Source organism: Chiloscyllium plagiosum, unplaced genomic scaffold (assembly GCF_037043375.1).
Source record: "Chiloscyllium plagiosum isolate Xiang-an unplaced genomic scaffold, Cpla_swu_hap1 HiC_scaffold_13, whole genome shotgun sequence".
Taxonomy (NCBI): Eukaryota; Metazoa; Chordata; class Chondrichthyes; order Orectolobiformes; family Hemiscylliidae; genus Chiloscyllium; species Chiloscyllium plagiosum.
In genome coordinates this window covers 43,001,980-43,027,982 of record NW_028270151.1, presented here as the reverse complement: position 1 = coordinate 43,027,982, position 26,003 = coordinate 43,001,980, and the positions used below count along the sequence as shown (strand labels likewise).

The 26,003-nt window shown below is 41.4% G+C and overlaps 1 protein-coding gene across 4 annotated transcripts in view; it reads right to left on the bottom strand.

Moving 5' to 3' along the window:
• atp13a3 (ATPase 13A3) overlaps window positions 1-26,003 on the bottom strand; it is a 192,363-nt gene that overhangs the window by 52,696 nt on the left and 113,664 nt on the right. For 3 of the 4 annotated variants that reach the window (XM_087993559.1, XM_043702269.2, XM_043702273.2), the window contains 6 exons: window positions 17,260-17,384; window positions 7,493-7,668; window positions 3,653-3,781; window positions 3,482-3,561; window positions 493-535; window positions 302-411 (listed from right to left, as the gene is read on the bottom strand). In XM_087993559.1, coding sequence (XP_087849685.1) covers window positions 302-411; window positions 493-535; window positions 3,482-3,561; window positions 3,653-3,781; window positions 7,493-7,668; window positions 17,260-17,384 — 663 coding nt within the window. Of the gene's footprint in view, window positions 1-23; window positions 49-301; window positions 412-492; window positions 536-3,481; window positions 3,562-3,652; window positions 3,782-7,492; window positions 7,669-17,259; window positions 17,385-26,003 lie in introns of all 4 variants that reach the window. The other variant, XM_087993558.1, reaches the window with a different exon arrangement.

The following is a 26,003-nucleotide window of genomic DNA, read 5'->3' as shown; positions in this document are numbered from 1 at the left end:
CGAAAGCCAAATAGTTTTCTTACCTTTGTCAAGAAACATGATACCAGCCTTTTGATTAATAAAAAAGGCACAAGTAAAATACAGAGGAAGGAAATCTACTAAAACAATATAGCTAAAATAAAGGTAGGAAAGCTATTTGGTTTTAGCAGTGAGAGTAGAACCCTAGCAGATAATTACAAAATTCCATAAGTTTAAAACAAATTTTGATGATATGTGGCATACATTATTGAAACAAAAGGATCAAGTAATCTACCATGTGTAAAGATTCTAGAGCTCTAAGGATTAAATAAAAAAAAGTTACCTGATCAGGTTTGGTACACATGCAATGTTTGGAGTTTTTGATGTGAATGGCGATGCTACGGAAGCCTCTAATTCAGACAATGAGATGCCACTGTGTGCTCGCTTTAGTGCCTGTAAATCACATTTATGTTTTACACATTTCCAAAATAGTTAGGAATGTTAACAATCTAAAAATGATAAAAAGAAACTTACACCACAATCATTGGCACCATCTCCACACATTCCCACGTAATAGCTGTCAGAACAAGGATTCAAACAAGATATTAAATATTACTCTTCAGTGTATTACTGTTTTCTAATGTGGTGAACTAAATCCACAAATATAATTTCTAAACAATGTTTAAATTATTGCTAACCTGTAATAATTTGGTATTGTGGTGGTATTATTGTATGAGGAATCCAGTGAAGGCTAACCATTTAGGGGTTTGGGTTTGAATCTCATCATGTCAGATGGTGGAATTTCAATTTAATTAATAAATCAAAAATTAAAAACTAGTCTAATTGTGAGCATGAAGCTATTATCAATTTTCATGAAAGCCCATGTAACCCACCAAAGTGATTCAGAAAAGAAAAAATGTGACATTCTCCTCTGGTCTGGCCTACATATGATTCCAGATCCACAACAATGTGGTTGACTCTTAACTACTCTTTGTAGAAGTCTAGTAAGCTCAACTGCATCTAACAATTATGAAGTCTAATAAAAGGACTGTAACGGTGCATAACCCAGTACCGAACAAAGCGCTGGAAAGACAATGGCATACTGTCCTGTTAATCATGCAAAGTCTTCCTGCCCTACATTCAGGGGCTTGTGTCAGAATTGGGAGACTAACACATATATAAGTCAAGAACAATCTGACATAGTCATTTTCAAAGAACCACACTTTACAACTTCCCAGACACCATAATTAACATCCCTGAGTATGTTTGTCCCACCATCACAATAAACAAAGTGGCAGCACCATACTATAGGGTTGAGAAGGAGTTCTTCTGGAAGCCATAGAATCCCCACAGTGTGGAAACAGGCCACTTGGCCCAATAAGTCCTCACTGAACCTCCAAATAGTAACCCAACCAAACCCCATTCCCCTACCCTATTACTCTGCATTTACTCCTGACTAATGCACCTCACCTACACATCCCTAAACACTAGGGCAATTTAGCATGGCCAATTCACCTAGCCTGCACATCTTTGGACTGTAGGAAGAAACCAGAGCACCTGAAGGAAATCAATGCAGACATGAGGAGAATGTGCAAACTCTACACAGACAGTCAAAGTCCTCAACATTGACTTTGGATCCCATGAAGTCTCATGGCATCAGGACAAAAATCAGCAAGGAAACCTCTTGCTGACTGCCACTGACCACTACCCTACCAGGGAATGAGAATTGTGGTGAAAACTCTCTTCTGGTTCAAGGCATACAAGGCATAGCGCAAAGGAAAATGGTTATAGCTATTAGTTAGTCATCTCAGCTCTGGGACGTAAGTGCCATGTTATTGATGGAGCAACTGGAGATGCTTGGGCATAGGGCATTCCTATGCCCAACCATCTCCAGTTGCTCCATCATTAACATGGCAAAAGTGAGTACTGCAGATGCTGGAGATTAGAGTCAAGAGTGTGGTGCTGGAAAAGCACAACAGGTCATGCAGTATCTGAGGAGCAGGTAAATTGAGATTTTGGGGAAAAGCCCTTCATCCTTCAATAACATGCCCTACATCATAAAGTCAGAGATGGAATGTTTGATAATGATTGAACAATCTTCAGCACTACCTATAACTCCTCAGATATTCAGCAGTCCACATCAAAACACAGCAATCTGCACAATATTTAAGTTTGAGCTGATAAGTGCCAGGCAATGACCATCTCCAACAAAAGAGAATCCAATCATTATTCCTAAGATATTCAATTGTATTACCATTGCCGAATCCCCAATACCAACATCTTAGAGGACTATCATTGACAACAGCTGCAATGGACAAGTCAAGTAAATACTATGGATACAACAGCAGGTCAGCGTCTAGGGTTCTGCACATTGACTCACCTCTTGTCCACCATCATCAAGGCACAAAGCCATGAGTGCTAATGAAAACCGGCCACTTGTGTTGATGAGTGTGATTCTAAACAAAACAAAAGAGATTTGCCACTACCCAGGACAAAGCAGACTATTTGATTGGTACTCTATCTATTAACTTGAACATTAACTCACTCAGCCACCAATGTACAGTGTGTACCATCTACAAGATGTACTGGAATAACACAGCAAGGTCCTTCAACAGTGCCTTCCAAACTGGGGATCTCTACCACCTAGGACAAAGGTAACAGAAACAGGCAACACCAGAACCTTCAAAATTCCCTCCAAACCATACACCATCCTGCTACTTCACTGCTGCTGGAACAAAACCTTGGAACTTCCTTTCTAATACCATGACAGACATACCTATGTCACATCGACCCCAACAGTTCATGCAGACAGTTCATCACCATTCTCAAGAGCAATTAGGGATGAGCAATAAATGCTGGCCTAACCATCAAAGCCTACATCTCATGCTTTGTGATAAAAATAATGATCAAAGTATTTCTGGAGCAGAAAATTCTAAAAGGTAGTACTTTTTGTCTGAGTCACGTATTCTGGGTTCAAGTCCCACTCCAGGATTTGAGAAAACAATTAGGGCTGACTCTTCAATAAAGTATTATCGCATGTAATATTGTTTGGATGAGACTTTAAATCAAAGTCCCTTCTGCCTGCTTGGATGAATATAAAAGAATCCACGGCATTATTTTCAAAGAACAGCACAGGAGTTACCCCTGGTATACTGCCTAAAATTCATCCACGATTCATTATCACATTATTGCTAGTGGGAGTTTGCCCCAAGCAAATTGGCTACCATACCCCCAATATTACAAGTGACCACTCTTTAATGTGCTTCATTGGTTATAACAATCTTTGAGAGGTTTAATGGTCCAGAAAAGTAACATATTAACGCAGGTTTTATAACCTGTCAAGGAAAGAAATACATTACTATTTATGCACTTGTGCATGTAAAATGAGAACGGTAACAACATTAAACGAGCAAATTTAATTCTGAAATTTATCATAAATGTATTAAAAGTATATTGAATTATTATTCCTCTTTGCCCACCTGTCTAATATTTTCCAAATTGAAAATAGCAATTTAGTACTCACTCTACATTTTGAAATGCTTCTACCAGCTGTGTTTTTTGATCTGGAGCCATGCGAGCAAATACCGTCCCATTTAGTATCAACTGAGATGAACAAAAGGACATTTTAGTTGTGTATAGTCGAAAATATCTATAGCCAAAGTTATTCAGAAAACATCAGTTGCCAATTACTGACTTTTGAAAGCAGATCCTGAAAATGTTCATTTATAACAGAAAAGGATTTGCCATCCATTGCAAAATGATAATGGTTCATCTGATGGAGACCATCTCCAGAGCCCTCATTTTCTGCTTTAATGTCGATGGCCTATAAAGGGAAGATAGTTCAAATCAAAAACAAAATTAATGATTTAAAACCAACATATTTATCTACTTGCAAAATGAACAAAGCATCTATATCATGTTACGCTGGAGTCCAATTGGCCTATCATGTCTGAGTTCACAGTACTCTTTGATTGGAGCCTTGGAGCCCCCATATTAATTTCACATCACTTCTTTTAACTCCACCCCCAACCCTTCCACCCCACAAATTTATCTTCTTGTTCTTCCTTTTGATATATCATCCAATTTCCTTTTATGTTACTTCCATTTATAACTTGTTTGGTGCAGAAGAGACAGCCATTTGACCCATTGTGACCATGCCAATAAACAAATATCTGACTACTCAGCAACTTAAGTGGATTTTTAAAGACTGTTTAAATGTTCAGTGTTTCTGACTCAACCTTTCAAATAGTGAGTACTAGACTCCCACCAAACTCAGTAAAAAAAATCTATTCTTCTCTACTTTTAACCTTCTACTTTTTAGATAAATCTTATTCAGCATTTTCTCCTAACCATATGCCATCCAGGCCTCTCAATTGAAGAGGAAGGCACTGAAGTTTGGTAAACTAGAAATTCGATGTTCTTAGTCAGGGTGTTATTGTGGAGCCGAGATCTGGCATTTGCCTTCCCTGTCAAACCAAACTCTTTGCAGGTGTAAGATAGATTGCCCATTTGCAGCTGAAGGTGCTCCTTGGTAGTGTGACATCATCAAAGTACAGCAACTCACTGATGAGGATTTGGTGCAACTTTGTCTCAGATCTCAGATGAGCAAGTTTGCATTGTGGATGTTTTGATATGTAAATGGACACCTTTGCAGATTACCTGATGCATATGAAGCAGAAAAGGCAACATGATTCTTTTTAAGTTCTCTGGCAATCATAATGGGTTCTGAGATTTCCTAGTCATTGCTGACCTTACCCATTATCTTTTCATGGAAACCCAAGTTCACACTGAGCAGCTTCAGCAGGTGACCAAATTTTTCTAGCATCTCAAATACACTAACTCTGCTCACATTGATCAAATAAAGTCATAGAGCTATACAGCATTGAATCAGACCCTTCGGTCCAACTCGTCCATGCCGACCAGATATCCTAAATAATGTCTTGGTAAGCAAATATAGTTGTTTACATTGTTCACAGCATTTCACTTATAGCTACTGGACCGAGATCTCATCAACTGCAAATCTTTCAGTTCTGAGAAAAGCACACTGGGATTCAGGTTAGATGTGTTCAGCCAAAATGTGCAGTCTGACAAGGGCAATACAGGCAGCAACTTTCCCAACAACTATTAAAATGTCCAACTAATCTTGTTAGCCTTCTGTCAGAGATACCAAAAACAACAAGAGAATTTATAAAATTGCAATATATGTGCCTATAGTGAGGGGGTTCCACTGACAAATATTCAGTGCAGCTAAGTATGAAGTAATCTGCTTTGGACTGAAAACATAGTACATCCAAATAACAGAGATACAAAGAGATTGAGCAGTACATGTACATATCGCATGAAAATAAAGTAGTCATATACAAACAAATAATCATAAAGAACTACATGCAGGACTGACTAATTCAGCCCCTTGGACATGCTCCTCCATTTAATGTAATCGTGGCTCATCTCATCTCGGCCTCAACTTTATTTCCTTGGTCATTTCCAATGACTCTTTAATCCTTTGCTAGGTAAAAATCTGTCTAAGTCTTCCTCAAATTTATTTAGTGTCTCGGTGTCTATCACTGTCTGGATAGTGAATGCCATAGATTCCCACACTTTGAGAAAAGTACTTCCTCCTCATCTGTTTTACAACTGCCACCCCTTAACTTAAAATTATGACTTCACGTTCTGGATTGCACCACAAGAGGAGGCAATGGCCTAATGGCATTATCTGTGGATTTTAATCCAGAGACCGAGGTAATGTTCTGGGGAACCAAGTTTGAATCCCGCCACCGCAGATGGTGGAATTTGAATTCAATAATAAAATAAATCTGAAATTAAGAATCTAATGTTGACCACAAATGCATTGCTGATTGTCGAAAAAACCCATCACTAACATCCTTGAGGGAAAGAAACTGCCATCCTTACCTAATCTGGCTTACATCTGACTCCAGAACCACAGCAATGTGGTTGACTCTTAACTGCCCTCTGGGCAATTAGGGATATGCAATAAATGCTGGGCTAGCCAGTGGTGCCCTCATCCTGTGAATGAATTTAAAAATCCATTCCATGTCTATTTTGTCAATTGCCTTTAGCATCTTATATACCTCAATTAGATCTTCTCTCATAGTTCTAAACTGCACCCAAAGCTGCTAAATCTCCCCTCATAAAACAAACTTTTCAACTCTGAAATTAATCTAGTGAACCTTTTCTGAACTGCTGCCAATGCAATTACATTCTTGAAATGTTAGCTTTCATAATTGGATGGCTAGAATATAAAAAGTAAGTAGTTTTACCAAGCTGCACAAGCCTCAGCTAGAAATATCTGTGGTACTGTGAATAGCTCTGAGCTTTAGAAAAGAGATATTGGCTTTGACGAAGTGTTGCACAGATTGACCAGTCTGATATCAGCATTCCAAAGGTACAGTTTAAGGTGTCACAATATGAACTAATTTTGTATTACATAAACATGCACACTATTTATGGGTGATTTGATTAAGGTTTTTAGGATTTAGAAGGAAAGTGACAGAAGGAAACTTTCCCTGCTGTAGTGGTAACAGCTGAGCTACCAAAACATGCAATGCTTGTAACTGCTGGCTTTCACTAACCGAGCAGTTTCTAGATTGCTCCGGCATCTCTTGCTGCATGCCTGACAGATTGAGGTGCAATCAGGTGAAATTACAACGATTTTGCTAGAATGTGATTACTTGAGTCTTGTTTTGCTGGCATTTTAACAATTGAGAGCAGGTGTACCTGTCTATTCACCGGATTTCCAATTTACACTCCAGTTGGCCAAAAAATTCAAACAGCAAACCGTGTCCTTTGCCATACAAAAACTTTCAGTAATTTTGTTATTCTTTCAGCAGCTGAGATTCAGCTTGCTGGCTGGCGAGTTCAAGTAACAACCTATCTACCAAATGACCCACCATCTTCCCCACAATTCTGTTCCATTCTCAGTGGTTCGTCATCCATTTTGCTGAGACCTTCCATCCTTCACTCTGACAATCATTGTCAACATTGTTGTTCCTAACTTTGCCCTGAACATTAAGATTATGGGGAATAAGTTAGAAGGGTACCTTGGTACATGAATAGCACAAGATTATGTACAAGTATGTCAAATAATTTGGAACATTAATAGAATGTTATCATTTACCATGAGAGGAACTGAATACAACAACAGGGAAGTTACACAGAGCATTGTTGAGGCCACAGCTGGAGTATTGTATATCATATTGCTTTCCTTATTTAAAGAAAGAATTAAATGTGTTGGAAGCAGTTCCAAGAAGGTCCCTAGTATAGACTAGTAAAGAGACTACATCTTTTAATTTTTCTGTATTTTTGATTGTGGACTGCAATAGGTAAAGGGCTCTTCAGAACCAAGGATTGTGGAAGAAATTGCTGTGCTCAATGTGTCTAAACAATCAATAAATAAGCAATTACGCAGATTTTTCTCACTCATTTAAAAAACTCTACATTTTTTATTTGATCGAAATCCATACAGATTCTTCTATAACCTTTATTTACCAATTAAGAAGAAAATGGGATATCATACCTCTGAAGCTGCAGTGGATATATCAAGGTGTCTTGGAGTATTATCTGCATACAGCCAATGTATTTGTGCATTCTTTCCATCTTTTGGAGGCAAAGCATCTGCAATAATTACTTTATCCTGAGGTAAAATCATCCCAGAATTTCTGGCTACAGAAATTGCTGTAAGCATATTATCTCCTGGTAGAACACAAAAGTATAATTAAGCAATGAATATGCAATAGAATCTTTCCTTTTTCGATTATGGATAAAATCAATTCAAATTTTTCATTTTATTCTTTTCAGGTTTAGAAACAGAACTAAATTTTGATTGATGTTGTTATAGCTTTGATGAATTTACCCTCACTTCTGATTAAAATTTACACAAACAGGAAAATACTTAATACTTTAGGAACCCATCTCTAATCTTATGACCAGAGTCAAGAGTGTGTTGCCGGGAAAGCACAGCAGGTCAGGCAGCATCTGAGGAGCAGGAAAATCAACGTTTCGGGCAAAAGCCCTTCATCACCTGATGTGCTTTCCCGGCAACATACTCTTGACTCTAATCTCCAGTATCCACTGCCCTCACCTTCGTCTAATCTTATGACATCTGTACAATGCAAATCAATGACCAATCCTTTGACACATAAATTATAACACAAATTATTTGTATCGATATACTAATGTTCGCATCTGAAACAGAATCAATTAACTGCACTGAAATTCCTTGTGATGTCACCCACAACAGTGAGTCAATGACCATGCTACAAGTTAAATAATTTATTTTTTCACTATGACTTGATGGTGGGAGCATTCCTCAGGCAAACCGCTTATAATTATTAGCAGATACATTGAAAAAAAACCTTCAGTGTTTGATTCTAATATTACATATGAAGTGAAATGTTCTGTTTCTATATAGTGGTATTCTTTGATTTGTAAGGAAAAAGAAATTTAACAAAAATAAAATCACAAATAATACTAAATATAAATGGTCATTTAAATGTTCTTGAAATGCAGACACAAATATTATAAGTGATAGGTGATAGATGTTTTAGCTCATGTAATGCCAGCTTATATTTCCTAATTAGTCTTGGATTTTTTTTACATACTTTCCCTCATTTTAACGAAGGACATGACACCATTTTTTTGTCAAGATTAACCCCATAAGACCATAAGATGTCACAACAGAAGCAGCTCATCAGGTCTGCTCTGCCATTCAATTACATTTTGGCTGAAATAATCCTTAGATCCACTTTCCTGCATTTTCACCATAACCCTTGATGCTCTTACTGATTAAAGACCAATCTTTTCACAGCCTTGTATATACTTAGCAACCCAGCCTCTGTATTAAAGAAATCCACTGATTCATTACCTTCTGAGAGAAGAAAGTCCTCATATGTCTTAAAAATAATTATGTAATCTGTTTGCAGTCACTCCTACAAGGGAAAACAAACTCTCAGCATCTACTCTGTCAAGCCCCCTAAGAATCTTGCATTCTTCAATATCACCTCTCATTCTTCTAACACCCAATGAGTACAGGCTCAACCTATTCAACTTCTCATGAGAACATCTTTCTATACCTTGGACCAATCTAGTGAATGTTCTTTCGACTGCCCCCAATGCTACTTCCTTAGATGTGGTCTAACTTGTATAGTTTCAGTAAGATTTCCCTATTTTTATATTCAATTCCCTTTGAAATAATGGCCAAGATTCAATTTGCCTTCCCTATTATCTCCTGAACTTGGACATTAGCTTTTTGTGATTCATGCACAAGCACCCCCAAATTCTATGCTGCAGCTTTCTGAAGTCTTTCTCCACTTAAATAATACTTAGCTTTTTGATCCTTCCTGCCAAAGTGCATGATTTCATATTCCCTACATATTCCATGTGACAAGATGTTGCCACTTTCTCAACTTGTCTATATTTTTCTGTGGATTCTGTGTCATCTTTACTACTTGCCTTCAGACCTATTATTCATCTGCACATTTGATATATGCACTTACCTCATCCAACTTATGAATAGATAACGTACTGTGGCACCCCATTAATTATAGGTTGCCATCCTGAATTTGCCTCCCCTTCTCATCTTATCTTTTATTAATTAGCTAATCATCGATACATGTTTGAATCTTATCAAATGCCTTTTTAAAATCCAAATATACTACATTTTCTGCTTCCCATCTATTTATCTGCTAGTTAATCCTTCAAAGAATTCTAATAAATTTATCAGATATGATTTCCTCTTCATAACTTTGCTTGATTATATCAGGCTGAATTTTCTGAGGAGTGCAAACTTCCTCAAGTTGCCAATCCAGCCTTTCCTTCTTAAGAAAGATGGAGGCTCCACATTTCTAAGAGGAAATTCTTCTCAACGCTCCCTCAGAAGTACATAAGTGTGATGATAGGGTGGTAGGAGGGCAGATGGGTAGGAGAGAAGGAAGCCTACAGTCTGCTAGCTGGGAAGGGTACCAGCTGGGGAAGGAGCAGGTTGCCAGGGGTACAAAGCAAATGAGTATGGAATAGGATGATGGGTTTGTAGGGTGTCATCTGGGAAGTGGTTGGGATATCAGATGGAGTAGAATGTCAAGTGGGGAGAGGGGGAACAAAGTGCCAAGTAGTAAGAGAGATAGGGTGCAAAGTACTAATGCAGAGTTGAGGGTAGGTTGGTGTAGATTGGTAGGAGATTGGGAGGGAAGGGTGGCATTGGGAGGGAAGGATGCGAACTAGCTCTGGGGATTCTGACCTGGGGGCAGGAGCTCCTTTTTGGGGTTGGGGGCGTGCAACATTACAGAAGGGTGTCAGTTCTGCTCTGACAGAGACTTAAGTTGAATAGGGTTAACCCCAGCAGGTGGCAGTGTCAGTGCACAGTAGGTTCAGGGTATTGGGTCAGGGTCTGGTGATTTAACAGATCTGCAGTTGCCTAGTTGAGCTAAGTTAAATAGTTCCTCAGGAGTTTATAACATGTTAGTAGTCTGGCATTTCATGAGTATCTATTTTGGTCAGCACCCTCCCATGTCTTCGATTTAAACAGACACTTTTGGAGAATGCATGGTATGGATGAACTGCCCAGTGGAAAATTTGATTGGGCATTCTGCAACGTCTACATGCATACCCCTGATCTACAACGGAAGCATAACAGAAAATCCAGGCCATTATGTATTTCTAAATGCTCTGCTATCTTTCTCAATTTCAGATGTTAAGCTAACTGGTCTATAGTAACCATATCTTATCTTCCTCCTTTTTCTTAAAACAAAGTGCTACATTAGCAGTTTGCCAATCCTCTGGAACTGTTGAGAATCTAAAGATTCTTGGAAGATAGCAGTTGCCCTGTTAATTATCTCCTAAATATCTTTGGATGCAATTTGTCAGGCCCAAGGGCCTTTAGATCGGTTAACTCCCTCATACTCCTCTTCTAGTGTTAGTTGCTGAATTTATTTCCTCTACTACGCACTCCCCTCCCAGCTGCCTTTTGTCCCTTAGTTATTTAATAGAAGCATCTTCTACCATGAAGACTGGTGCAAAGTATTCATTCACCTCGTGTTATTCTTTGGGTCTCCATTGCTTTTTCCCCATGCCTCGTTCTCTAACGAAGTTAAGCTCATTTTGGCCTTTCTCTTCCTTTTTCTGCATTTAAAAGAGCTCTCCCTGTTCATTTTGATATTACTTGCTCATTTACCCTCAAAGTTTAGTTTTGTCCATCCACTTAACTTATCTGTCACGAATTACAGCTACGTCAGTGTTATGTGATCTGATGTTATCAACAACATTCTTCACTGATGTGATCTAAATTATCCCAGAAGAGCAAACTTTTTTCGTTGCATAGTCCACCAGTTCGTAAATTCCAAACTTCCTCCATCCATTTTCCACGTCCACCTTCATCCACCTAGCCTTGTGAATGCACATGGATGATAATTCTTTTTGGAAATTTCTCCTTTGGCAAAGTTTTTCCCTTAAAAACAACCATCAGTTTTAACTTAGTGCCATCAGCCATACAAGAAAGAACTAAAGTAAATCTATCTTTCTCATGGTCAGTGGTTTGCACTAATACTGTTTTTTTTCTCCTTTTTGGTTCACAGTTCGATTCTCCAACATGCCTAGAGTAATAGGCGTATTATCCATGTTTCCAATGCACTGTAACCTTTTGCCAATTTCTGATTACAAACTGGTGAACCTGTAAGATCTTTTGGTCGGCGGCTTTTGAGCAATCTTAGTTCTCTGCCAAAATAGAAAGCCATGCTTCTCATGAATCTTGTGCACAATCCAGCACTTGCCTTATAATTTGAAATCTCATCCTTCTTTGATTTGTGTCGTGCATGGATTTGGATGACTTCATGACTAATACAATCTTCCATTTTGATGATTTTCAAGTACCCACTCAGCAATTTTTTTCCCCAATTGCAGCCACTCTGTTGGCACACTTATATTTCAGCATTGTCTGAAGTTGGTTCGATATCTTTCTCCGGTCTCCCTCAAGTTTCTCTGAAATATAAAATTCTCTTGCTGCTCCAGAGTTATTTGTCTTCTCTGCAACTTCAATAAATTTCAGTTTAAATGCTGCTGCATATTTTTTGTTTTTTTCCAGAGGGCATTTTACATAAATGATGAAGAAATTTCAAAACCTCAACTAGGTATACAACTATCCCATGAGGTTGGTTGTCACCTGACTCTTTCGCGCTGAATTGGTGTAAATTGTAGAGTAAATCACACAGTAAGACGAAAAAAATCCATTTCCTCATCCTAACATTTTCGTACAGGATATTAGCTTGACTCACAAATGTTGACCTGTTATCTGTGAAGAACTGGGATTGACTTTTACATGAGATATTTGGAAAATTCCACATCTTCTGGTCAAAAATAGGGGGGGGTCGACTTTTATATGAGATCGACGACAACTTGAGTACGTACGGTACAACCCAACATTCTCAATGTTTTTTCTAAGATTTTGGACACTCTCAGTCTGTTGAACACTGCCAACTATAAATACTTTGATTTGGAGATGCCAGTGTTGGACTGGGGTGTACAAAGTTAAAAATCACACAACATCAGGTTATAGTCCAACAGGTTTAGTTGGAAGCACACTAGCTTTCAGAGTGCCGCTCCTTCATCAGGTGGTAGTGGCGGGCTCAATCCTAACACACAGAATTTATAGCAAAAATTTAGTGTGATGTAACTGAAATTATACATTGAAAAATTGATTGTCTGTTAAGCCTTTCATCCGTTAGAATACCATGACAGTTTTACTTCTTTCATGTGTAAATCACAAAACCATGATGTTTAGATTAATTCTAATCTAAAAAGTGAGATAATGGAGTTTTACAGACACACGCACAGACAGACAAAGACCCACATGCACACATATACTTTGTGGGGTGAATTTGTACTTGCAGGGTTACATTGTACTTTGCTCAAAAACTGCATGAATTAATGTAAAACTCCGTTATCTCACTTTTTAGATTAGAATAAATCTAAACATCATGGCACAGACAGAGAACACAGTGGGCTAACACCTTCAACATATTGTCTAGCTATCACCATTGTTAACAGTTAACCTGAGAATGCAACATTTTAAAAAAAAGGTTTTGTGATTTACACATGAAAGAAGTGAAACTGTCATGGTATTCTAACAGATGAAAGGCTTAACAATCAATTTTTCAATGTATAATTTCAGTTACATCACACTGTAAATTTTTGCTAAAAATTGTGTGTGTTAGGATTGAGCCCTCCACTACCACCTGAAGGAGCGACACTCCGAAAGCTAGTGTGCTTCCAATTAAACCTGTTGGACTATAACCTGGTGTCATGTGATTTTTAACTAAGTAAATACTTTGCACCTTCTTCCCAGCAAAACAAGCTTAACTCCCTCTAAATTTCTCACAATTTTTCTTTTAATTCACTTGAGACTTGGGAGTTGCTGGCTGGCCAGCACTGATAGTCTATCCCTATTTGCCCTTGAGAAAGTGGTAGTGAGCTACCTTCTTGAATCGCTGCAGTCCACTTGCTTTGGTTGACCCACAATGTTGGTAGGGAGAGAATTCCAGGATTTTGACCCAACGACTGTGGTATATTTCTGAAGTCAGGGTGGTAAGTGGCTTGGAGGGAAACGTGCAGGTAGTGGTGTTTCCAAGTACCTGCTGCCCTTGTCCTTCTAGGTGGAAGTGGTTGTGGGTTTGGAAGGTGCTGTCTAAGGATCTTTGGTGAACTTCTGTAGTGCATCTTGTAAATAGTACACACTGCTGCTACTGAGCGCCGGTTGTGGAGGGATTGCATGTTTGTAAATGTGGTGCCATTCAAGCGGGTTGCTTTGGGCTGGATGGTGCCAAGTTTGTTGAGTGTTGTTGGAGCTACACCCATCCAGGCAAGTGGGGAGTATTCAATCACACTCCTGACTTGTGCCTTGTAGATTGTGGATAGACTTCGAGGTGTCAGGAGGTGAGTTACTCGCCGCAGTATTCCTAGTCTCTGACCTGCTCTTGTAGCCACAGTGTTGATGTGGTAAGTCCAGTTGAGTTTCTGGTCAATGGTAACCCCCAAGGATGTTGACAGTGGAGAATTCAGTGATGATAATACTTTTGAATGTCAAGGGGTGGTGGGTAGAGTGTCTCTTTTGGTGATGGTCATTGTCTGGCATTTGTGTGGCGCGAATGTTACTTGTCACTTGTCAGCCCAAGATATTGCCCAGATCTTGTTGCATTTGAGCACAAACTGCTTCAGTATCTGAGGAATTGCAAATGGTGCTGAACACTGTGCAATCATCGGTGAACATTCCCACTTCTGATTTATGACAGAGGAAAAGTCATTGATGAAGCAGCTTAAGATCGTTGAGCGTAGGACACTAACCTGAGGAACTCCTGCAGAGATGCCCTGAAGCTGAAATGACTGCCCACCCACAACCATAACCATCTTCCTTTGTGCTAGGTATGACTTTAACCAGTGGAGTGTTTGTCCCCTGATACCCATTGAATCCAGTTTTGCCAGGGCTTCTTGATGCCATACTTGTTTAAATGCGGCCTTGATGCCAAGGGCTGTCACTCTCACCTAATCTCTGGAATTAAGCTCTTTTGTCCATGTTTGAACCAAGGCTGTAATGAGATTAGGAGCTGAGTGACCCTAGCAAAACTCAAACTGGGCGTCACTGAGGAGGCTGTTGCTGAGCATCACTTTACTGATGTTGGAGAGTAGACTGATTAGGCGGTAATTGGCCGGGTTGGGTTTGTCCTGCATTTTGGGTACCGGACATACCTGGGCAATTTTCCACATTGTCAGATAGATGCCAGTGTTGTAACTGTACTGGAAGAGCTTGGCTAGGGGAGCAGCAAGTTCAGAAGCACACCTCTTCAGTACCATTGTCAGAATATTATCAGGGCCCATTGCCTTTGCAGTGTCCAGTGCCTCCAGTCTTTTCTTGATATCACACTGAGTGAATCGAATTGGCTGGAGACCGTGATGCTGGGGACCCTGAAGGAGCCAGAGATGGATCATCCACTTGGCACTTCTGACTACAGATGGTTGCGAATGCATCAGCCGTTTCTTTTGCACTAATGTGCGGGGCTCCTTCATCATTGAGGATTGGGATATCTGTGGAGTCTCCTCCTCCAGTGAGCTGTTTAATTGTTCACGACTGGATGTGGAAAGACTGCAGAGCTTAGATCTGATCTATTGGTTGTGGGATCACTTAGCTCTGTATATCACTTGCTGTTTATGCCATTTGGCACGTACGTAGTCCTGTTAGGCAGCTTCACCAGGTTGACACCTCATTTTCAGTTATGCCTGATGCTCGTCCTGGCATGCCATCCTGCACTCTCCATTGAACCAGGGTTGATCCTCTGGCTTGATGGTAATGGTTGAGTGTCAGGCCGTGAGCTTACAGATTGTGCTGGAGTACAGTTCTGCTCTGTTGATAGCCCATAGCGCCTCACAGATGCCCGTCTTGAGCTGCTAGATCAGTTCGAAGTCTGTACCATTTAGCACGGTGATAGTGCCACACAACACAATGGACGTTATTCTTAATGTGAAGGCAGGACTTTGTCTCCACAAGGACAGTGCAGTAGTCACTTTTACCTATACTGTCATGGGCAGATGTTTCTGCAGCCAGCAGGTTAGTAAGTTTGAGGTCAAGTATGTTTTTTCCTCTTGTTGATTCCTTCACCCAGTCTAGCTGCTATATCCTTTAGGACCAAACCAGCTCGATCAATAATGCTGCTACCGAGCCACTCTTGATGGTGGACATTGAAATCCCCCCACCTGGAGTACATTTTGTGCCTGTGCCACCCTCAACATGGAGTACTGAATCATTAGCTGAAGGTGGACAGTACGTGGTGACCAGTAAGAGGTTTCCTTGCCCTTGTTTAACCTGAAGCCATGAGAATTCATGGGGTCCGGAATCAATGTCAAGGACTCCTAGGGCAACTCCCTCCTGACTGTATACCACTATGCCACTAGCCAGTGGGACAGAACTTATCCAGGGATGGTAATGATGGTGTCAGGGGTGTTATCTGTAAGGTATGATTCCGTAAGAATGACTATGTCGGGCTGTTGCTTGACTAGTCTGTGAGACAGCTCTCCCAATTTTGGCACTAGCCCCTAGATGTTAGACTTCGCATGGTTGACAGGGCTGTTTGTGTTTTTGCCGTTGTCTTTTCCAGTTCCAAAGTCGATGCTAGGTAATCCATTTGGTTTCATTTTTTTGTTGTGACTTTCTAGCGATTGATACAATTGGGTGGCTTGCTAGGCCTTTTCAGTGGGCAGTTGAGAGTCAACCATATTGCTGTGGCTCTGGAGTCACATGTAGGTCAGACAAGGTAAGGATGGCAGATTTCCTTCCCTAAAGGACATAGTGAACCAGATGGGTTTTCCCAAATCATTGACAATGGTTTCTTGGTCATCAGTCGACGATTAATTCCAGATATTTTTTATTGAATTGAAATTCCACCATCTGCCATGGCAGGATTCAATCCAGGTCCCCAGAACATTATTCTGGGTTTCTGGATTAAGAGTCAAATAATCTTACCCCCAAAGCTAACTCAAGCCACAAATCCTCTTCGCGTTACTTTAAAGGTAGTCCCAAAACATAACCTTATTAAATGCACAAGTGTATCAATCAACTGTTAGCCTTAGAATGGTAAGTGTAGTTTCATTATATCGCATGCAGAAATACTACAGCAGCCAGCCAGAACAGCTGCATTCAAACAAATATACTATCGCAAATCTTTTAATTGTTGCATTAAGCCTTTATTAATTGAGCAGCCAATGGACAGCTACGAAATGAAAGGCATTTACTCCTCATGCCTATAACTCTTATATTGTCATTCGAATGAAAAAGATCACGGTGGCTCACAGCACCAGGGTCCCAGGTTCGATTTCAGCCTTGGGTGACTGTCTGTGTGGAGTTTGCACATTCTCCCTGTGTCTGTGTGGGTTTCCTCCGAGTGCTCTGGTTTCCTCCCACAGTCCAAAGATGTGCAGGTCAGGTGAATTGGCCAGGCTAAATTGCCCTTAGTACTAGGTGCATTAGTCAGAGGGGGGTGGGTTACTCTTCGGAGGGTCAGTGTGGACTAGTTGGGCTGAAGGGCCTGTTTCCACACTGTAGGGAATCTAATCTAATCATAGCACTTTGTAGACTGCTGCAAATGCTAATAATACTTTGCTAATAATTATACAGGGCGATTGCCACTACAAAAGACAGCATGTGATAAATATGGAAGGGCTTTTAAAATTCTATAAAGCAATTATTGAAATCCTGGCAAAATATGAAGTACTCATACAATTGCAGCTGCTGTAAATAAAAGACATTACCTGTAAGCATAACTGTGCGAATATTGGCTTTTCTCAGTTTTTCAAGGACACTAGACGAATCAGGTTTTAGCTTGTTTTGCATTATAATAAAGCCCATAAACTCCATGTTGCTTTCAATGACATCCCTGTCAAGAGCAAGGTTTGTTAAGTATTCAATTTCACAATTCATTACTGCACAATGCAAATAACTTTAAAACTGCATAAGCCATAGATAAGATGATGTCAATAACTTAGCGTTTCAGTGTCACAGATAAAAAGTATGAGGCTCCTTTGTCCCCCTATGATCAGTACATATTATGATGAAAGAGACTTTGTTTTATTACCCTGAGAGTGTTGGATGCAATTAAATAATTCCAGCAGTGAGCTTTTGTGAGTTTAACGGAAAGCTATTTTCATATACTTACCCTGAGATTTCTCCATCTCTTTTTCTTACACACACACAGATTAGATACAGATGAAGGTAATATATCAATACAACTTATGATTATCTGAATTTCTTTCACGGCAGATCTTTACTGTCAGATGAATCAGATATTTTAAAGTTGATCAAGGGTCTTGTAAAAGTGAAGGAGTTTCAGCGGTTTGTGCAGCTTAATTTTTAATAAGTTAGTTCACGACTGAAGCCGAAGTTGGAATAGGTTGAGAGAATCCTTCCTTCTATTGTGAGCCCTGATTACAAAGTATTGCTGTCAACTAATTTGGCTATTTTATGACTTAGTTAATTCAACAGCTTTTGATGGAAGTTGCGTGCACAAAATAACTTCTGTTGATTTTAAAAGCAGACAAAAAGGAAGGCTGTCTCATCATGTGATATTTCACATGCGCAAAGCTCTGTTCCAAAAAAGATGAGTGGGCTATATTGATAACTTATTCTGTGTTATCACCTTGAGTGCTCAAGATGGTTAGAGTCTTTGTACTTTAATGACACATTCAATTTTATGGTTTGTTTTCATCTAATCAACCTGTTCAGGAATGTTATTACACACGTCTAGAGCAGGTGAAATTGAACATAGGCCTCCTAGCTTAGAGGTAGGAACACTACTACTGTGCCACAACAGTCCTTTCAATTTGATGATCAAACCATCTTGCATTGGTTTCAGGGAAAGATATTGATTAATAGCAGTCAGAATTGTTCAGGAGAATGATTCCAATTCACATAAGAAACCACCTTTTGCAGTCTTTTGTAGATATTAAAATAAGTTGAATTTCAGAATGTACTGATATATTGGTATGACATAAAACATGCAGAGAGACTTTGCAGCAATCCAAATTAGAGAAAACAATAAACCATTAATAAAACAAGTTACGCTAATCCTTCCATTAAATTTAAATATATGCAGCATGGTGGCTCAGTGGTTAGCACTGCTGCCTATGAGTACCAGGGAGGCCAGTTCGATTCCACCCTCAGGCGACTATTTGTGTAGAGTTTGCACATTCTCCCAGTGTCTGCATTGGTGTGCTCCAGATGATTCAGTTTCCTCCCACAGTCCAAAGACATGCAGGTTAGGTGTACTGGCCATGTTAAATTGCCCATAATGTCCAGAGATGTGCAGGCTAGGTGGGTTACCTATGGAGAATGCAGGGTTACTGGTAGGGTCAAGGGTTGGCTGGGATGCTCTTCGGAGGGTTGGTGTGGACTCGATGGGCCAAATGGCCTGGTTCCACACTCTAGGGATTCTATGATTCTACGATATTCAATATGATAGGTTAAATCATTCTAATAAAACTGCACATCTGAAGCTTGCATTATAATTTGCTCTATAATTTGATTATTTCATTAATATATTTTTGAATAAAAGTGCTTTCATTACTGTAAAGCTCTAGAATGTAGATTTATTAAACAAATGACTAACAAAGGCAAGGAGACAAAAAGCAGGAAACTATGGGCCTATCAGCTTTGCATCTTTCATAGGGAAGATGTTAAAAGCTAAGAAGCTATAGCAGGGCACTTAGAAAAGTACAAGATAATCAGGCAGCATCGACATGGTTTTGTGAAAGTAAAATCATGTTTAACCAATTCATTGGAGTGCTTTGAGGAAGAACCGGTAGATGTACACTCAGATTTCTAAGGCATCTGTGAAGGTGCCACATCAATGACTATTGCGCTCAAAGCAGATCAGAGAAGGTTTGCTAGACTAATACCTGGAATGAGTGGGGCTGTCTTATTAAAGGTTGTATCTACTGGAGTTTGGGAGATTAAGAGGCAACTTGATTGAAACATACAGGATCCAGATAGGTCAAGATAGTTCATGTCGAAAGGGTATTTCCTCTTACAGGAGAATTAGAAACTAAGGCTTCAGTTTCAAAATAAGGGATTGACCATTTATGAGAAGTAAGAAGAGGTTTTTTCACTAAGTGAATTATGAGTCTTTGGAACTCTCTTCCTCAAAAGGTGCTGCAAGCAAAGTCTCTGAACAATTTTTGAGAGAGATAGGTGTAATTTTTATAAGCAAGGAGTTAAAAGGTCAATGAGACCATGTAAGAACATGGAATAATTTGATTGGTTATGATCCTATTGAAGGCTCTGCTTCTAATTTGTACATTCATAAAAATAGAGAATCAATAGCCTAAAACATTCTGGTCTGCATTCAGGCAGACCTGGCACAGATTTTAGCAGGGATCCAATGAGAATATTCTCCTACATATTTGCCTGACCCATAAAGTAAAATTTGGCATTAAATAACTGCAAGTATAGCAGCATTATCTTTCATTCTGATTTCTACATGTTAAATGGATACACAGGCTTAAATTGATGTTGTTTAAAAAACATTCTAGTAAAATGTTGGGCGGCACGGTGGCACAGCAGTTAGCACTGCTGCCTCACAGCGCCTGAGACCCGGGTTCAATTCCCGCCTCAGGCGACTGACTGTGTGGAGTTTGCACATTCTCCCCGTGTCTGCGTGGGTTTCCTCCGGGTGCTCCGGTTTCCTCCCACAGTCCAAAGATGTGTAGGTCAGGTGAATTGGCCATGCTAAATTGTCCGTAGTGTTAGGTAAGGGGTAAATGTAGAGGTATGGGTGGTTTGCGCTTTGGCGGGTCGGTGTAGGGCCTGTTTCCACACTGTAATCTAATCTAATCTTTGTGGGCGGCACGGTGGCACAGTGGTTAGCACTGCTGCCTCACAGCGCCAGAGACCCGGGTTCAATTCCCGACTCAGGCGACTGACTGTGTGGAGTTTGCACATTCTCCCCGTGTCTGCGTGGGTTTCCTCCGGGTGCTCCGGTTTCCTCCCACAGTCACAAAGATGTGCGGGTTAGGTGAATTGGCCATGCTAAATTGCCCGTAGTGTTAGGTTAAAGAGGTAAATGTAGGGGTATGGGTGGGTTGCGCTTCGGCGGGTCGGTGTGGACTTGTTGGGCCAAAGGGCCTGTTTCCACACTGTAAGTAATCTAATCTAAAAAGGGACAAGAAAGACTGAAGATAAAAAAAGTCTGAGTTTTTTTTTAAATAAGTAATTACGTACATATTTTGGCAAAAAAAGCAAAGACATAGTGTGAGGAGTCAGAAAGTATATCATTTCTTAGGATCTGTGGTGATATGGTTGGAATTGTAATGGGTGGAATTGTAAAAGTACTGTGATTTGACTACAGTTAGCTCATTTCTAAACTTGAGATCTACCAGCTTCATTAACTGGCTAAGATGCTGACATTCCTGTTATAAAGGCACAGAATGTAGGCCTAACCAAAGAAATCGGTCACAGGGCAATGGGGGGTGCCTAGGAAATGGGCAGGAGCTGGTGAAAGCTGGACCGGAAATTGGAAAGCAGAATGGGACCGGAAAGGCTGGCAGTAAATAGGAGTGGAAGAAGGGATTGGACAGAGGAAGGGAAAAGAGAAGGGGAGAGAGGGAAAGAAGGGTCCAAATTTCTGCTGAGTCAAGTTGATTGAACTTTCAAACTTTTACCAGGTCTTTCAAGAGTGACAATGGGTATGAGCTTTAACAGCATCCAAAATGGGAAATTCTTAAGATCTAATGCCTGGCATTAGAGACTGATGATTTTAAGAAGATCCCCAATGTGCTTGCACCCTAAACGTGAAAATAGCTTATCAAGATGCTATGGCCAAAAGCTCATTCAAGGAACTACAGGATGAAATAATGGTCCTGGAAGAAGAGGATATAATTTATACCAGGTATCATTTCATATCAAACTGTCCAGCACCAAAATTCCAAGTCCATTTGCAGACAATCTTCATTACTTTTACCAAAAGGTTCAGTTGGAAAAGGGAAAGGAACCCAGCTATCAGTCCACAGCATATTTAGTATTTACAAGAGTAAAAGAGTGGGCCCGAGTTAATCTGTTATGCCACCAAAGCCTGGGGCCAGTATATAATCCAAACAAATACAGAGGCTAAGGTGGCAGTAATACAAAGAGAGGAGTCTGGTCTGCCTAAGAAACTTGCAAATTTGTTGTATCCAATACAATTGGCTAAATATGTCCATGATTGCCATAGTAAGCATGGAGAGCAAGAGGCTGACAAGGAGAGCAAGTCCCCATTTCCCACCATCTCTGTCTGTATACAAATAAGCTCCAACCCACAAGAACAGTGTCCAAAGAGGAGTCAGTGGTAAAAACCATGAGGATTGGATAGGTAACTAAAAGGGTAGTTATGGTGGCAACCCAACATCCCAAGCTAACAAACCAACTCCACTTTGACTCCTAACAGCCTCTAAGGAAAAGATAGTGCTCCCTCTCCAGCAATAACATGGGAGACTGTTAGTTTGGAATGTTGATAGAGAATGTTGCCAGTAACTAACACTGGATGTTTACTATAAACCGACCGACTTCCACAGCTACCTAGACTACACCTCCTCCCACCATGCCCCCCTGTAAAAACGCCATCCCATATTCCCAATTCCTTCGTCTCCGCCGCATCTGCTCCCAGGAGGACCAGTTCCAATACCGTACAACCCAGATGGCCTCCTTCTTCAAAGACCGCAATTTCCCCCCAGACGTGATCGACGATGCCCTCCACCGCATCTCCTCCACTTCCCGCTCCTCCGCCCTTGAGCCCCACCCCTCCAATCGCCACCAGGACAGAACCCCATTGGTCCTCACTTACCATCCCACCAACCTCCATATACAGCGTATCATCCGTCGTCATTTCCGCCACCTCCAAACGGACCCCACCACCAGGGATATATTTCCCTCCCCTCTACTATCAGCATTCCGAAAAGGCCACTCCCTCCGTGACTCCCTCGTCAGGTCCACACCCCCCACCAACCCAACCTCCACTCCCGGCACCTTACCCTGCAACCGCAAGAAATGTAAACCTTGCGCTCACACCTCCCCCCTTACTTCCCTCCAAGGCCCCAAGGGATCCTTCCATATCCGCCACAAATTCACCTGCACCTCCACACACATCATTTATTGCATCCGCTGCACCCGATGTGGCTTCCTCTATATTGGGGAGACAGGCTGCCTACTTGCGGAACGTTTCAGAGAACACCTCTGGGACACCCGGACCAACCAACCCAACCACCCCGTGGCTCAACACTTCAACTCCCCCTCCCACTCCACCAAGGACATGCAGGTCCTTGGACTCCTCCATTGCCAGACCATAGCAACACGATGGTTGGAGGAAGAGCGCCTCATCTACCGCCTAGGAACCCTCCAACCACAAGGGATGAACTCAGATTTCTCCAGTTTCCTCATTTCCCCTCCCCCCACCTTGTCTCAGTCAAATCCCTCAAACTCAGCACTGCCTTCCTAACCTGCAATCTTCTTCCTGACCTCTCCGCCCCCACCCCCACTCCGGCATATCACCCTCATCTTGACCTCCTTCCACCTATCGCATTTCCAACGCCCCTCCCCAAGTCCCTCCTCCCTACCTTTTATCTGAAGTCGTGGTCCACATTGGCACCAATGACATAGGTAGGAGGAGCGCTGAGGATGTTAGGCAGGCTTTCAGGGAGCTAGGTTGGAAGCTCAGAGTTAGAACGAACAGAGTTGTTGTCTCTGGTTTGTTACCCGTGCCACGTGATAGAGAGTCGAGGAATAGGGAGAGAGAACAGTTAAATGCGTGGCTACAGGGATGGTGCAGGAGGGAGGGATTCCGGTATTTGGATAACTGGGGTTCTTTCTGGGGAAGGTGGGACCTCTATAAACAGGATGGTCTACACCTGAACCTGAGGGGCACCAGTATCCTTGGTGGGAGATTTGCTAGTGCTCTTGGGGGGGGTTTAAACTAACTCTGCAGGGGCATGGGAACCCAGACTGTAGCTTTAGGGTGCAGGACCTGGAATGTAGGGAGGTTAGGAACATGGCATCAATTTCAAAGGAGGGTGCCTGTAAACAGGAAAGTGGTTTGAAGTGTGTATACTTCAATGCAAGAAGTATACGAAATAAGGTAGGTGAACTTGCAGCGTGGGTTGGTACCTGGGACTTCGATGTTGTGGCTATTACGGAGACATGGGTAGAACAGGGACAGGATTGGCTGTTGCAGGTTCCAGGGTTTAAATGTTTTAGTAGGGTCAGAGGTGGGGGTAAAAGAGGGGGAGGTGTTGCATTGCTTGTCAAAGATAGTATTACAGCTGTGGAAAGGACGATGGATGAAGACTCGCCATCTGAGGTAGTTTGGGCTGAGGTTAGGAATAGGAAAGGTGAGCTCACCCTGTTAGGAGTTTTTTACAGGCCTCCTAATAGTCCTAGAAACGTAGAAGAAAGGATTGCGAGGATGATTCAAGAGAAGAGTGAAAGTAATAGGGTGGTTGTTATGGGGGACTTTAACTTTCCTGATATTAATTGGGAAAGCTATAGCTCAAGTTCGTTAGATGGGTCAGTGTTTGTCCAATGTGTGCAGGAGGGTTTCCTGACACAATATGTAGATAGGCCAACAAGAGGTGAGGCCATACTGGATTTGGTTCTGGGTAATGAACCAGGCCAGGTGTTAGAATTAGAGGTAGGTGAGCACTTTGGGGACAGTGACCACAATTCGGTGACCTTTACTCTAGTGATGGAGAGGGATAAGTGTGCACTACAGGGCAAGAGTTATAGATGGGGGCAGGGAAATTATGATGCTGTGAGGCATGACTTAGGATGTGTGGCCTGGAAAAGTAAGCTTCAAGGCAAGGGTGTAATTGATATGTGGAGCTTGTTCAAGGAGCAACTATTGAGTGTCCTTGATAAGTATGTGCCCGTCAGGCAGGGAGGAAAGGGTCGTGTGAGGGAGCCGTGGTTTAATAAGGAATTGGAATCCCTTGTTAAATGGAAGAGGGCGGCCTATGTAAAGATGAGGCGTGAAGGTTCAATTGGGGCGATTGAGAGTTATAAGGTAGCCAGGAAGGACCTGAAGAGAGAGCTAAGAGCAGCAAGGAGGGGACATGAAAGGTCCTTAGTTGGTAGGATTAGGGAAAACCCTAAGGCTTTCTATAGGTATGTCAGGAATAAAAGAATGACGAGGGTAGGAATAGGTCCAGTCAAGGATAGTAGTGGGAAGTTGCGTGTGGAGGCTGAAGAGATTGGGGAGACACTGAATGAATACTTTTCGTCAGTATTCAATCAGGAACAGGACATTGTTGTCAATGTGAGTACTGAGTCACAACTAAGTAGAATGGATGGCTTTGAGGTATGTAGAGAAGAGGTGTTGGAAATTCTGGAAAGGGTGAAAATAGATACGTCCCCTGGGCCTGATGGCATTTATCCTAGGATTCTCTGGGAAGCAAGGGAAGAGATTGCAGAGCCATTGGCCTTGATTTTTATGTCCTCGTTGTCTACAGGAGTAGTGCCAGAAGATTGGAGGCTAGCAAATGTGGTTCCCTTGTTCAAGAAGGGGAGTAGGGATAACCCTAGTAACTATAGGCCGGTGAGTCTCACTTCTGTTGTGGGCAAAATCTTAGAGAGAATTGTAAGGGATAGGATTTATGAACATCTGGATAGGAATAATGTGATCAAGGATAGTCAGCATGGTTTTGTGAAGGGCAGGTCGTCACAAACCTTATTGAATTCTTTGAGAAGGTGACTAAGGAGGTGGACGAGGGGAAAGCAGTAGATGTGGTGTATATGGATTTTAGTAAGGCGTTTGATAAGGTTCCCTATGGTAGACTACTGCAAATAATACGGAGGTATGGCATTTAGGGTGAGTTGGAGGTTTGGATTAGGAGTTGGCTGGCTGGAAGAAGACAGAGGGTAGTAGTTGATGGCAAAGGTTCATCTTGGAGTGCCGTCACTAGCGGTGTTCCGCAAGGATCTGTTTTGGGACCATTGCTGTTTGTCATTTTTATAAATGACCTGGAGGAGGGTTTAGAAGGTTGGGTGAGTAAGTTTGCGGATGATACGAAAGTCGGAGGAGTTGTAGACAGTGAGGAAGGATGTGGCAGGTTACAGCGGGATATAGATAAGCTGCAGAACTGGGCAGAAAGGTGGCAAATGGAGTTCAATGTAGCTAAGTGTGAGGTGATTCACTTTGGTAAGAGTAATAAAAAGATGGGGTACTGGGCTAACGGTCGGATACTTGGTAGTGTGGATGAGCAGAGGGATCTTGGTGTCCATGTACACAAATCTTTGAAAGTTGCCACCCAGGTAAATAGTGCGGTGAAGAAGGCATATGGCGTACTGGCTTTTATTGGTAGAGGAATTGAGTTCCAGAGTACTGAGGTCATGTTGCAGTTGTATAAGACTCTGGTGCGGCCACATCTGGAGTATTGTGTGCAGTTTTGGTCGCCATACTATAGGAAGGATGTGGAGGCACTGGAATGTGTGCAGAGGAGGTTTACAGGATGTTGCCTGGTATGGTAGAAAGATCATA